Source organism: Lutzomyia longipalpis, chromosome 2 (assembly GCF_024334085.1).
Source record: "Lutzomyia longipalpis isolate SR_M1_2022 chromosome 2, ASM2433408v1".
In the NCBI taxonomy this organism is placed as follows: Eukaryota; Metazoa; Arthropoda; class Insecta; order Diptera; family Psychodidae; genus Lutzomyia; species Lutzomyia longipalpis.
The window spans coordinates 27377140-27392829 of NC_074708.1; the positions used below are offsets into that span (position 1 = coordinate 27377140).

The window sequence follows — 15690 nt, forward strand, 5'->3', positions numbered from 1 at the left end:
GCTGGAAAATGGGGTGTCTTGGGGGTCCTTTTTACCACCATTAACAACACTCACAAAAAAACCAACACAAATCATGTAAATATAAAAGACGATTAGGGGCCCTCGGGGTGTTCTTAAAAGTTCCCTCTTTTCTTTTTTGCTGAAACCTGAGAGAGAATTCGTAAACATCTTAACAGACTCTTGGGGATGGAAATTCCACCCTATCGCCAATAATAATTTGAATGGGTGCGATTTCGATGATTCCTTGAGGTTGATTTGCTGTGTGCAAAAGGTCTTCCTACTTCCGGAAAGATCCCTTCCTAAATTCCCAAATCGCATCGGAAAAGGAATATTTATGAGCATATTTAAGGCAGTGAAGGGAGGAAGAGAGTTTAGTAACTATGTGAAGCATAAATAATACAAAACAGACGAAAGCTCACCCACCCACCAAAGGCCATCCCTGAAACTTTTCGGAGGGGCGGTTAGGTAGCACCTTGATATGGGGAATTTGTTCGGAATATGTTATTCCTATATAACCTCGTGAAATATTCATCTTTTTATTATACTTATTGAGCTAACAATAAAACTTCCATACAACCAATCCAACACTTCTCCCACGTGCCCAATAAAAGAGAGTGCTCTCTCGGATGTCCCTTTGGTGTGCACGGTGTATGTGACAGAAATCACATTTTGACCCCATTTCCGAAGCACCTCCAGTACTCCCCTAACGTGAAAAATAAATAATAAAATCCACTGCAAGCGGTGAAACTTTTGCCACTATTTCGCGTGATTTGAGACTTTCTCTCTTACTCTCCTACTCCACCAACAAAAAGCGTTTATTGATGCAAATTTACGCTCATTTAGTCATCGATTATACAAAAGTCTCTTCTTCAGTTTGGAAGGGAAATTATCACATAAAATTCACCTTTTGTAACAACAATTTGCACCTCTAATTTGTGTTTAAAAGTAATTTTTTTCTTGTTAAAAATCTTTCTTTTTGCCTTTCTTTAAATAAATATGTTTGATTTGGAGAAGGAATTTATTCATTTTGGAGCATCCTTGTAATAAATCACAAAAAAAAATTAAGACATTTTTTTTTATAAAAGTCAAATGGATTCAGTTAGAAGAAAAGTTTTAGAACTTTCTATGTAAACTTTCATTAATTTGGATTAAAAATTGACTTTTTTAGACGATTTTGAAATGAGATTAAGACTGTATTTCACCTAAATAAAATAAACTAATTGAAATTAGATTTTGCGAAATTTTCAAAAAAAAATCTTAAAGAAATATTTGTTAACGAAATACTTTCACAAATATTTATTTTTCCTAATTTATTTACTTGCAGATAAATGAATTTTATAATTCATTTTTCACATTTCTCAAAAGCTTCAGAGTGAATAAACTCCTTTTCTCTTCAGAAACCGATAAATTCGTAAAATCACAAAAAGCTTATCTAAACTGGGATCTAAACTAACTTAGTTTCCTCTAAACTTCAATGGACAGTTTAATAAATTGTGAGCATTTAAGCCATTCAATGTACCTTAAACTAATTCCTTTAAAAGCTTACAGAGACCACACACAATAAACTTTCCTCGTTGTTCTTGCAACATCTTTAACCCAGAAACAATTCACTCTGAAATTCATAAGATTAATGCGATTTTCACCCAAAATCCCCTCTCAAAATATATCTATGTACATACATAAATGCAGCGGTATGTTTGAATGGAAAGTTTGTGGAATTGTTAATTCCATACCTCAATGGTGTGGGGTATACACTTCCATTCTGCCCTATATACGTATGAAGGAGATATTATTTCAGCACCGTGCCCCAAATGGGCGTTCGCCACACAAAATTGCATCAAGACGCCGTCATGAAAACTTTAATCGTTAATCTTAAGTTGGTCGTGAGGTGAATTTACTTGGAAAATCCGTGGAAGATGGCCTGAAAGTCACCATGCAGCGGGAGGTACTCCTGCTCCCCAAAAAGGGGCCCCAAGATATGCCACCAAATAATTAATATCCTCGAGGCTCAGAGCCCCCTTCAGCTTCAAAAGCACAAGCAAATTCTGTTGTGAAAAGCAACAATCTAATATTTATTAGCCACACACTGTCTTTATCACACCCCACCCCTTTTAATTTGAGAGTTTTGCTCTCCCCCATCAGCACGGGGGTGTCGAATACAATTTTCACATCGAATATCATATTCATGGGAATACACCACCCACACCCTCTCGCCGTCAATAAATTACACATCGCAAGACTAAAAAAAGAATGAAGTTAACTATAAAATGCGAGAATAAATAAATGCCGATGCGCATCATTCGCGAATGCTGCAGAGTTTGCCGCCAAGACCGAAGCTTGGCTTCTCTAGCCCATGGTGTCCACTGGGAGTCATGCCATTCGCTGGGGAATGAATGTACAGCCCGTTGTCTCGAATTTTCCTGTAGAGTGAAATATATTTGCCTGCTGCTGTTGTCCGTGGCACGATGTACTTCTCACAGAAGAGTGTTCGATTCTGGGCGGCTTTACTCAGCTCCCCATAGCCCAGGGCCTCTAGGAAGGTCAGAACGAAAGTGTAGCAGTTATTTGTGTCCTCCCTGTATTCCTCCGAGGACCATCCAGGCTTTTTGCAAGTCTAAAAAGACGGTTCAATATTATAATTTGTTTTGATTTAAGTTTTTATTTGAATCAGAAAAAGAAGGACTTAAGTCGGTTTTTAAGTCGGTCTTAAAGTTTTAAGTCAGTTTTTTTTAAGTCTGACATAAAATTATTGAGTCGGACTTGGATTTTAGTTGTCCTAGAAAATATGTAAGATTTTCTGATTAAAGAACTTGAATTTGATTAAAAATAAATCTTAAATTGCATTGAATAGAAAGCAAGATAAAATTAAAGTCTCGGACATAAAAAAAAGCAAAATAAACTAAAATAAAATAGAATAAATAAAATAAAATGAAATAAAGTAAAATAAAATAATATAAAAAAAATTTAAAAAAAAAATATTAAAATGAAGTTTTAGACTTAACTTTTATAAACTTGGTCTCAATTCAATGCAATTTAAAATTAATTTTTAATCAAATTCAAATTCTTTAATCAGAAAACCTTACATATTTTCCAGGACAACTCAGGAAATCTAAGTCCGACTTAAAAATTTTAAGTCAGACTTAAAAAAAACTGATTTAAAACCTTAAAAACGATTTCAAATTGTAAGCCCGACCGAATAGTGAATTCCGTCCTTTATGTACATTATGTTTGATGTAAATTCTCGATTCTTTTTAAATTAATTAATTTAATCAATTCTCAAGGACTCACTTGCAGTAGGATTGCATCCCAGTGATCAATCCATGCTTCAGGTATTTGTTCTACTAGCAGACTCTGTCCCCATGAACTTTGACTCCCTTTGTCGGTATGCCGCCTTAGGCCACATCGATCAAACTCCACAATGGCCCCCGTTGAGGTTGTAACCCCAATATGGAGATCCTTGCTGTTAAAATACTCACTGAAACCGAAAAAAAATTAAAAATTCTTTAAGAAAAAAATCAATTAAAGATCACTAATCTTACTTTAGAAAATCTCCAGCTGTGGGCCTGAGAACAACAGCTCCTGGGTACTGGGATGCCCTCACGAATGGGAAGGGCAGTCGGAATGGCATAAGCTTGAAGGAGGCTTCCAGGAGATCCCGGGTGCACGATGGACACCTCTCGGGGAGTCTAATGCAGAAAACTTTGGGGCCACAGTGCTGGAAACAAACAATCCCGGGATCACTCGACGACATGGCAAAGAGGCCTGAGAGTGTCTGTTGAAAGAAATATTTTAAATTTCATCACGATTTGAGAGAAAACTGTTGTTCTTTTCTTTTTGTTTTCTTTAAATAATTTTTTAAGATCATTCAGAGTGATGTGTTTGTTATGATCTTGGTGAGTATTAAAGTGTCATGATCGAGAAGATCGCGAGAGTCTTGCGGGAAGCCTGCGGGAACAACAGTCGCCATTTTGGTAGCGATCTTCGCTAAAGCAACAATGTTAGGAAATATTCAAAAATAACGGTTCCTGCGAGGAAAATATGGGTGATCTACTAATGATCTCATGCGATCTCGATTGCAATCGATGGCGATCGGAGTGATTTAAGTGCTTGTGTGGCCCACATGCCACCTACTTGTAAACCATGGGGAATTGGGTCAACCTGACTTGTGCTGTGGATATTGTAATTTAATTTTGATTTACCGGAAAGCCCCTCAAGAAGTCGGCATTGCCATTGTTGCGATCAGCGAGACATTCAATTGAGTTTGGTCACTGACACCGTTTCCGCAACATTTTGCCGCCATTTTTCCCGCACCGCGCACCCATTCAAAGTCTCCAGCTCCCGCAGTTCTCTAGCAGAGAGCGAGGTTTTCCCGCATCAGTCGCTTACTTAATTGCAAAATTACAAAACAATGGGGAATCCGATATTGGACCACAAAGTGAAACCCCAAAGAGGTGCTCTTCTTCTCCCCACACCAACCTCAAGCGGGAAAAGCAAACACCGAGAGCACGGATTGCGTGTCTCAAGTCCATTGTGTGGCATTTTTTTTTGCTTCGCCACAGAGTGTCCAAATATTGACTGAGCCCCGAGGATGGGTTGCGAACCCAATGTGCGAGCACTTTGAGTGTTTGATGGGAAGTAAATGAAAGTGGTAAAAGGTCAGCAGACGCGATGGTTGATGAATGGATTCAGTGTGCGAGTGTGCTTATGTGGAGAAATCTCCGAACCCATTATTTTCCAGCTCACACGCTTCGAGCAAAAGAAGTCTGTGTGTGTGGACCCGGCAGAAGAAGAAGAAAAAAAATGGTACAACTTCCTGCGTCCAAGTGAAAGCCTTCCTCGAGCCATGGTCGCTTTTAAGCACGATTTAGTTTTTTTTTTCTTGCCCGCACATCTTGAAACATTGTTGCTTAGCTCCCAAGTATACATAGCATTTAGTACTGTGGTGCTCTCATTATAATGGGGGCTTAGAAGGTTTTCCAGATTAGCAATTCAACAAAAAAAAACATCACAGCTCCAATGCCAATAAAAAAATGTTCTAACGAGCAGTTAAATTAATTCCACTTTCAGGGGGTTTTTATAGGTATCAAATTTATTAATATTAATGTGATTTATGTAAAGGAGTTTATTCATCTTAGAGGTTTTAATAGGAAAAGAACAAGACACAGAGAATATTGCAGAAAATCAGAAACTAACAGATTTTAAATTTTTAAAATTTAAAAAAAATATAAGCTTGAAAAAACACAGAAAAGATTTTACGAAATTGGTTTAACTCTTTAAAAAAAAATAACGCAATAACCACGCCTCTATTGTATCTCATTTTCGGCTTGAAGCTTCAAACGCATGAAATCTCTATGGGGGCTACCTGAAGGGGGACTTTGGGGGGAAAATGAATACGGCCATCTGAAACCGCCTGTTATAAGGGGCATCTGTACCAAATTTCATCGCGATCGGACAAACGGTGTGGATTTGTATAAAAAAGTCGGAACGACGATTACCAACAAACAGGCCTTTCTTTATTATATAGACGAGGTAAATTGTCGCTTCGCTCCAATTTACCTCGCCCCGCTTCGCGGGGATTTGTTGCGCTTCGCGCAAATTTTAAAGAAAATAAATTGTGAAGGTTTAAAGGTAGATTAGGGCGATTAGGGCCACTTATCAATCCCAAAGAAAAATTCGCAAAGAAAAGAAATCATTATCATACAACATTTCAGGCGCGAAATTCAAAAATTCGCAAAAACTGCATGAGAGTTATATGGGGGCTACCTGAAGGGGGGCTTTGGGGGGAAATGGATGCGGCCACTCGAAAGCGCCTGATATAAGGAGCCTATGTACCAAATTTCATCGCAATCGGTTAAACGGTGTAGATTTGTATAGCTGTACAGACACGAAGATTACCAACAAACAGACCTTTCTTTATTATATAGATGTATAAAAAGTATCTAAACAAAACACAATGGAGGCGTGGCTTTTACGTTTCTTAACAAATCTTCTCAGAATTTTTCTAGCTGCAGCTTTGTTTGTTTAAAAATTAGAAAATCTATTTAACACTTGGAGGATCGAGGTTTCTAACCTAAAAAGTTTACCTTCATTTTCTCAGAAAAGAAAATATTTTTCCAAATTTTCTTTTGACGATCTTGAAGTAGTGAAACTCCCCTACACACAGATGTAGAATTTATCTCGAAGTATTAAACAGATTTTAATTCTGTGGCGATTGAAAATTTCAATTTGGTCACTTTGGCCAGCAAAATCCTCCAAGAGTTAACCTTCCATGAATTCTACAATACATTTATTAGGGATTTATTTTTGAATTATTTTTGGCTGATTTAAGTAAATAATTCGAAAATTAGTGAGCATCAAAAAATAAAACAATAGAAAAGCTTAAAATGAATAAACTCGTTTGAAATTTCCACACTAATTTATTTTAATTAATCAACAATTCCAAATTCTTCTTTAACAATATTAAAAATAAAATTCTCACTGTGTAAAACATTTTATTTACTAAATATTGAAGTCTCTCAAATTGTTTTTACGACGGTAATGAATGAGTTCCTTTCGCAATCCCAAAGGAATTTTTTTAATAAAAATTCTTCTGATTTACTTTTCTTTACCAGGATGAGGGAGGAATGATGAGAATTCTCAGCACTTTGGCTTTTACTCCAGAATAATAACTTTCACCTGACAAATGTACCTTTCATTCTGAAAGCTCCCCCGGAAAGCTTTAAAGGAAAAAAACTCTTCTTGTGTGCAATATTGGAAGTGCGCTAACAATGAAAGATTCATTCAATATTGAAGAAAACTCTTTCAAATTAATTTTCTCGTTCTTTTTTTGAATTTCTTTTCTTTAAGAAAATACAACAACATTGTCCAACTTGGAGTTTAATTAAAGTTTTCTTCTTAACTCTCAAAGGGCTTGTTTTTTTTTTTGGGGAAAATAATTTTTTTGAAGCCTCCTCCAAAGATGGATGAAAAAAAACTGGGAAAAACTCTGCTGAAGAAGGTGTGCGAATGAATTTATTTCACAAAATGAAACAATAACCCACCCACGAGCCGCGGCGGTATTTGCTTTGTTTCAAAGCAAAAGCACCAAGATTTCACCAAGGAGATGGATACGAAGTCTTCTGGATTGAAAGAAAAACATTTCTCAAGCCATTGCACAGCAGAATAAACTTCTTCGCGCGCGTTTCACCTTGCAGGAAGGTTAATTAGAAAGTCTTCAATGTAAGCGGCTGCCTGATCATTTTGTGCAAATTGAGCAATCAATATTTGCGACGCTCTGAGACAACGTTGAAGATGTTGGGGCGCAAATAGACCGCACAATTTGCCGGCATGAGTGATTCTTCAGCACGGGAGGACGCACCCACGCGCAAATGTGGCAAAAAGTGAATCTCTTCCGATTTTTTTTTCATTTTGGAATGCCTTCCGAGACTCACGCATTTCACAGAGAAACATTCACGATTCGTCCGATCAATACGGAATGAGTGAGGCTTCACTTTCTTCTCATTGCCAATTTTCTCGGGCATTTTTCCACGCTGTGAGGAATTTAATTTTGCCTACCCTCCCCCCTTGCCCAAGAGAGCCACAAAAAGGAATATTTGAAATTCACACCGAGAATTCCATTTAAGTGCTGCTGTGAGATATTGTGGAAAATTATGATAAAGGAATTTATGCACGGGTATATGAAGGATGATCCTCTATCGCAGAACAATTTTAACCCATCTCATCTTGTAGGGGAACATAAAAAATAGAAGAATCGCGAGAAAAACTCCCCAATATCCACTGGGATCACATAGAAAAGTGCAGTGATAGAACAGTCCGGGAAAACATAACCTCAATTTGGGAACAACATTTAAATGAATAGGAGGAACTCCATTGTGTTCGACCAGCGTGGCATCGGGACCTCTTGAGCTTCTTTATAACCTTCCCAACCTTTCCTGCCTACCCGGATGAAGATTTGAATGATTTTTGCTTCACTTCTGTCTTTCCGGACTTTCCGTCGTTGAGTTTTTTTTCTCTTCTTGGAGTGCGACTCAACGACGGAAAGTCCGGAAAGACAGAAGTGAAGCAAAAATCATTCAAATCTTCATCCGGGTAGGCAGGAAAGGTTGGGAAGGTTATAAAGAAGCTCAAGAGGTCCCGATGCCACGCTGGTCGAACACAATGGAGTTCCTCCTATTCATTTAAATGTTGTTCCCAAATTGAGGTTATGTTTTCCCGGACTGTACTTTCACTGCACTTTTCTATGTAATCCCAGTGGATATTGGGGAGTTTCTCTCGCGATTCTTCTATTTTTTATGTTCCCCTACAAGATGAGATGGGTTAAAATTGTTCTGCGATAGAGGATCATCCTTCATATACCCGTGCATAAATTCCTTTAAGTGAATTATACATCCAAAAAAAGAGAGTTCCATGTTAGTTCAATGGCCTTTCTCTTTGGGGCAGAGCATCATCAAAAGAATGGCGGGTAAAAATAAATCAAATTTAATTAAGCCTCGAAATTGCATCAATTTAAAAAGTTAAAACTCCCCCTGATTTATTACGCCAAAAAATAACCCTCTCGCGGGGTGCGAAAAAGTTCACCCCGAAAATTCCGAATCAGGGGGCGGGGCGGTTAATTAATGTTTGTTGAAATTAAATCATTTTAAACTTAAAATGGCACGTCTGGAAATTGTCCAGTCGATAATGCAATTTTAGCCCATTTGGGCAGGTGTTAATTCAGTGCTATTTGCAGTAAAATTTCATAATTTATGTCACGAAATAATTTCATTTCGCTTTTTTTTCGCATGAAAAAAAAATTCAAATTAACTTTTATTTATTTACCGAATTCCGGTTTGAGCACTCAAACAGTTCAGACGTGCAATTTATCTGGTGATTATAAAAGTGAGATTTTTGGTGGTAAAACTAAATATTAATTGATCTTGAACTCTCTATTAGTTGAATTTATTATATTTCTTTAGTTTGTGATTAAAAAAGACTAAAAATAAAAGAAGTTACTGTGAAAAAAGTGAAATATTTCTGCCCATATGGGCCTAATCCCATCATGGCGACGAAACGAGCAACCCAAAGTCCAACTGTGCCTGATGTTACTGATAGGAAATTGAAAAAGAGCAACTTTGAGGCTCTAAGTGATGACGATGATGGAGGATCCGACCTCCCAGATGATGATACTATGGGGGTTGATAATGAACCACCCACTACAACAGTGAAAATTCCACCAATAATTGTAAAGAGCAAGGTGGCTGATGTGAAAATTTTTTATGCGGAATTGAAGGCGATCGCACCAAGTGTTCTTTTCAGAACATATCCAACAACGAGGCAATTGCATACATACACCAAGGAAGATTTCGACAAGGTCAAGAGTCATCTTCTTGCCAAAAAATTCGAATTCTACACTTATACGCCCAAAAATGAGCTGTATAAGAAACTGGTTCTGAAAGGCTTGGACAAAAGCCTTGAGTGCAAAGAGATACTGGAAAATCTACAAATGCAATGCAATACGGTTGTTGATGTGAAGCAAATGCAAACGATGAAACGGGATGCTGATTTCAGAACAAAGGAAAAGATTGGACTTTATGTCGTATATTTCAAGCGTGAAACCAAGACAACTGATGTCATCAAGAACATCAAGGTTGTTCTGCACCACATTATTATATGGGAGAAATATAACAAGAAGTCCAACCCTGCGACTTTTTGCGGAAGGTGCAGTCGGTGGGGTCATAGTTCATCGAACTGTAACATGCCAATGAGGTGCCTTAAATGCGGGAAATCGCATGCACCTGATAAATGTGATCTTGAGAAGGAGCAACCACCAACTTGCGCCAACTGCAAAGAGAGGCATCCAGCCACATTCAGAGAATGTTCAGCATTCAAATCATACATCGAACGCAGGAAACAGCTATCAGAATCAAATCGACAGAGACAGCAACAGCTACGATCATCAGCCGGTGATATTTATCAATCTCCAAGGTTTCTTCAGAGCCGCACAACAAGAAATGAAACATCAATGGTTCGGCCTGGTGTTTCCTACGCAGATGCAGCAGCTGGGGCTCAAGAATGTCCATTCTTCCCCACTTTTGAAATGGAAAACGCTGGGGAAAACGGAGTAAGTTTTCTTAGCAATGAAATACAAACACAATTCGGTATGTCCATGGCCGATTTGATGCAAAAGGTGAAGGGTTTCCTTCCAAAATACAAAAGTTTGCAGAGCAAACTGGACAAACAACTCTCCTTGATGGAATTTATCTTTGAAGTTTGTAAATGATGGATTCATCAAAAACTCTAAAGATAATGACATTCAATTGTAATGGAATACAGAGTAAATTAAAAGAAATCGAGCTGTTTCTTAACTCTAATAATATAGATATTGCTATGTTTAATGAAACTAATTTAAGACCTCACAGAAATATATATATGAAGAATTATCGTATATATAGAAGTGATAATACGGAAAGTACAAAGGGAGGTAATGCAATTTTGATCAAAAACTGCATTAAACATAAAAGAATTAATATACCACATATAGAAAGTTTTTCAAACATTATTGGAATAACAATTTATATTGGAGATCAAACTATAAATATTTTTAATATATATCTGAGGCCTAGTGTCAAATTAAATACACAAGATATTATTAACTTATTCTCAACAACAAATAAAGTAATAGTAGGTGGAGACTTCAATTGTAAAAATAAAAATTGGTTGTGTCATAGTACTGATAGTAATGGTAAAATTCTCAATGAATTTTTAAATAGACATATTAATCACATTAAGTTAAATTCACCAAATACACCCACTTATATACCATTGAGTAACAGAAAAAGACCAAGTATTATTGATTTTTTCCTAGCCAAAAATATTTCTATGACAACACCTTTAGCAAAATGTGATTTGAATTCCGATCATGTACCTGTAGTTTCTAAAATTCTTTTAAATGAAGATGAAATATATAAAAATTTAGAAAAATATGACTATAGTAAGACAAACTGGAAAATGTACAGAAAAATCCTACATGAAAAAACCAATCATTTAGTTAATATTAATTCAGAAGATTTAATAGAAGAAAATATACAAATATTGACAAAAAATATAACTGAAGCGCTAAATAGAAGTACACCTAAAATCAAAGAATTTAATAATGATCTACCAAGTTACATTATAGCTGCAATTAAATATAGAAGTAAAGTTCGAAGAAGATTTAATAAATACGGCAGGGTAGAAGATAAAGAAATTATAAATAAAGTAAACAAAGGCATATCAGAATCAATTAAAGACTTTTATAATAATCAATGGGAGAAAAAGCTCAGTAATTTTAAATCTAATACAAATGATGTATTTAAATTTGCTAAGAAAATATCTAAAAAGAAATCACCAGTTTCCCCGCTAAAAAATAATGATAAATTTATATATGACCCCGAAGAAAAGGCTAATTTATTAGTTAATCACTTTGCAAATGTTCACAATGAAAACAATGTTGGGCCAAATGATTTCTCAAGAGAGGTAGAAGAAACAGTAAAAAATTTCTTAAATAATTCACAAAAAAATGACAAATTTATATCCATTACTCCAAATGAAATTAAGGGCATTCTAAAATATTTAAAAAATCACAAAGCTCCTGGCTTTGACAGCATAACAAATATTACTCTAAAAAATCTCCCAAGAAAATGTATCATCTTGCTTTCAAAAATTGCATCAGCCATTCACACGCTAGGATATTTTCCACAAACATGGAAAACCGCTAAAGTGATCTCTTTTCCAAAGCCAGGAAAAGATCCTCACTTACCCAGCAGTTATAGGCCTATAAGTCTTTTGTCGTCAATTAGTAAAGTAATTGAACAAACAATTCTCAGTAAAATCAATTTTCACATAGATCAAAATAATTTGTTACAAGATGAACAATTTGGTTTTAAAGCCTCTCATTCTACAGATCATGCACTTGCCCACATAACAGAAAACATTAGAAAAAATATACATCAACGCAAAATCACTACAGGGCTTTTTCTAGATATCGAGAAAGCATTTGATAAAATGTGGCACTTGGGCCTATTGTATAAATTAATTAAATTCAAGTTTGATCCCAACATTGTAAAGCTAATTCATAGCTATTTAATAAACAGAAAAATCATTGTACAAGACGGGGAATACAGGTCAGAAGAAAAAGTCATTAATGCTGGATGCCCACAAGGAGCAATTTTGTCACCAGTATTTTATAATCTCTATATATCTGATATGCCAAAAGATAATAATTGTAAATTATCAATATATGCTGATGATACCGCCATATTTACTTATGATGAGGATATTAACTTAAATTATAAAAGATTGCAAAAATATATAAATAAGGTCACGAAATATTACAACAAATGGAAGATCAAAATCAACACAGATAAAACAGTTCTAGTTAACTTTACAACAAAGACAAAATATGAAACAAAACGAAAAATTAAAATTAATGACACTGAAATAAAACCTAGCAATAGTATAAAATATTTGGGAATAACATTTGACAACAAGCTAAAATTTAACACACATTTTCAAAACACTATAAAAAAATCTAAAATGGCAATGAATAAGATATTCCCTCTAATTAAATTTAATAATAAAATGAGCCAAAAAAATAAAATAAATATATACAAAATATTTGTAAGACCAATATTGTTATATGGCGGTATCACATGGGGTACTATGTCAAAAGCTAATTGGAGAAAAATAGAAACTATTCAGAACAAATGCCTAAGAATGGCTACAAATGAAAAATTTAATACTGAAACTAAACGATACATTAGCAATAAGTTATTGTTAGAAAATTGTAATTTAACTACAGTCCAAGAATTCCACAATGAATTGATTAAAAATGCCAAAGAAAAACTGCCGAAAATTAACAATAAGATTATAAATGAAATTATTCCCAATTGTACATACTCATACAGACTGAAAACATATAATTCTACCCTTAGAAATTAAAATGAAATTGTAAATATCAAGGGGTGGGGTGGGAATTTTTGAAACCTTTAAAGCTAAAAACTGTAAAATTGAGAGCAATAGTATACATATGTAAATTATAAAAACTGTAAATATGAAAACGAAGTGTAAACAATCTTTTTGGAAATACTTAGTTAAGAAAGAAATTGTAACATAATGTAAATATTTAAACTTGTAAATAAATTTGTATATATTTATTTACCTTGAAATTTGCATTAAACCGAATGCGATTTTATGGAGTTAAATTGGCGTATAAAAGTTTTACATTCATTGAGATTTTGGGTGCACAGCACATTATGTTGTGGGGGGGGGCTTTCGAAAATTTTATTTAGTTGCGGATGGATTGAATTTGAGAAATTTCAAAATGGCACACAAATATTTACTCTAAGTTGCGAGGAAATTATAAATGGGCTTTCCGAAAAATTGCGTGAAAATTTACAAAAGAAAAAAACCCCTCAAAAACTGTTACATCGAATGACAAATATCATGTTTAGATACGGAGATATGATGAAGTAATAACCCGCTATTTTATAGAGGAAAGAAAAAAAGCAATCTTATGCAAATTTTATGCATTTACTAACCCGATTTTAGATCCAAATTATCCAAACAATTTGACTATAAAAATCCTTCTCTTTCGCAAAGAAAATCATATTTTTTGCATTTTTTCTTTAGGAAGAATGTTTAAAATTTAATCCTGAAGCCAAATATTTGAGTTTTATCAACTGCAAAATGTGCATGGCACCCATGGCGCCAAATTGAGAGCAAGTTTCTCTCGAAAAATTGACTTGCCCAATATGCATATTGGGAGTAATTGGAAAAGGAAGGTGCTTTGACTCAATTTCAACTCCATACGGAATTTGCTTTTGGCACCTCCTGTGGGTGGGAGTGGGTGGATTTTCTTGCGAGCGGGAGACCCACAAGCTGTGAGCTAACACGAAGACTTTTCCGCCAACCCTTCCTCCATCTGAGAAATACATACACTACACGTGTATGTGTGGTCTTGTGGGTTTTGCAAATGGTACGCCGCATTTTCCACGCGATCTGCTAAAGCTAAATGAAAGAGACACTCTCAGCTTAAAAATCGAGTTGAAGTGTGTGTTTGAATAAATTGAATTTTGGCCCTAATCATTAAATTTTTGTTTATACGTTAAAAAAATTTGTAGGTTCGTTTAACGTTTAAAAATTGAAGGAATGAAAAGGAGTCTGTTCATTTTTATTTATACTCATCCAAAGAGTCCAAATCATCAAAGAAAATGGAGGAAAGTGTTCATTTTCTATCGTAGAAGAGGGCGGGGCTAATAAAGTCACTTTAGGGTTTGGAAAAAGCCGAAAATATCATATTTCCTAGCTAGATAGAACAAAATGATCTAAGAAAGAGTTGTAGGGCAAGAAATATCCTAAAGAATTGAGCTATTCATTTCGCTTTATCTGTTTGGGAAATATTATATTTTGAGCTTTTTCTAAACCCTTTAGTGACTTTTTTAACCCCGCTCTCCCCTAATTATTAAGAATGAATCAATTTATTAAAAAATAAACCAATTTGAATGAAACTTTGGATTAAAAATGACAGATTTTAGCCGTTTGTTTCGTTTAGAACTTATTGTATTTCTGATGGATCATTTGACGTTATTTTTCTCACGTGTAGCGATTATTCTAACGTTTAATGTTTATTCTATCGTTTCATACGTTATTCAAATAATCGATATTTATTCTTATGATCGACGTTTATTTCAATATTTAACTGTCATATTAACGTTTATAATTTATTATAATAATCAATGTTTTTTCTAACGTTTGACATTTCTTATCCTATATTCGATGCTTCATAAACGTTTATCCTAACCTTCTTTTCCAGAGATGTGTGTTTCTTTTCTAACTTTTGATGTTTCTTTCCTCACATTTGACGTTTAGTTTTTAATACGTTTATTCCAATGATCGACATTTTTTTAAACATTAGAATTTTTTTAAAGATTTTTAGCATTGAAATAATTATTTTTGACCTCCAAAAAAAATCTGAACTGCCCAAAGTTCTAAAAAACTAAATAAAATAATAAATCGCCCAGCACTTGCTTTTTTAAGAATCATTATTCAGCGCATCACATTAAGATCTACCCTTTAATTCACTTATTTTAAAGGACTAACGACCTAACGGACCCACAATGCAAATATGGCCCACTGGGGCACCCAATTCAAAACGTCTTGGTAAGATTTTATGCAATTTCATTAACTTTTTCAACCACCTCCGTATGGAAGTATTTGGCGTGTGTGGCCCAAATGGGTTGCCGCCGTACTTGGAAATGCTAATTAAATTTTTGTATACACATATAATAAAAATGCTCCATGAAGAACATTTGGTGGTGCAAGGGGAAGTGAGGTCGCGACCATAAGAAGTTTTGGTCGCGATTTGCGTCAGCTGTTCCAGTCTATGAATGCCACAGTCCCGTTGCTCGCGGACTATGGCGTTCTCAACAGACTCCTAACTATTTTCTTCTCTTGTTTTTTTTTTTTTCTTAACAACATATCTTTGACACCACACTCAACGTGATCGTGCAATTTAGAAGGATAGGAGGGAGAAAAAATAATAATAAAAACTAAATGATCACGAACCTCCGGGATGATCACCAAAAAGTGCTAATTGATCACTGATTTGCTCTGCGCACAGAGTTGAAGCACACGCGCGCGATCTCCGCTCACTTTGGGTAGCACAATGGAACT

The 15690-nt window shown here is 35.2% G+C and overlaps 1 protein-coding gene across 1 annotated transcript; it reads right to left on the reverse strand.

Annotated features, from left to right (window-relative positions):
* Positions 1 to 2043: 2043 nt before the first annotated feature.
* On the reverse strand, positions 2044 to 15690 carry LOC129789944 (MKRN2 opposite strand protein). Its single transcript, XM_055827078.1, has 4 exons — positions 15583 to 15690; positions 3540 to 3772; positions 3289 to 3475; positions 2044 to 2614 (listed from the first exon to the last, which is right to left on the reverse strand). The coding sequence occupies exons 2-4, from the start codon at positions 3749 to 3751 to the stop codon at positions 2297 to 2299; spliced, it is 717 nt and encodes a 238-aa protein (XP_055683053.1). The 5' UTR covers positions 3752 to 3772; positions 15583 to 15690; the 3' UTR covers positions 2044 to 2296.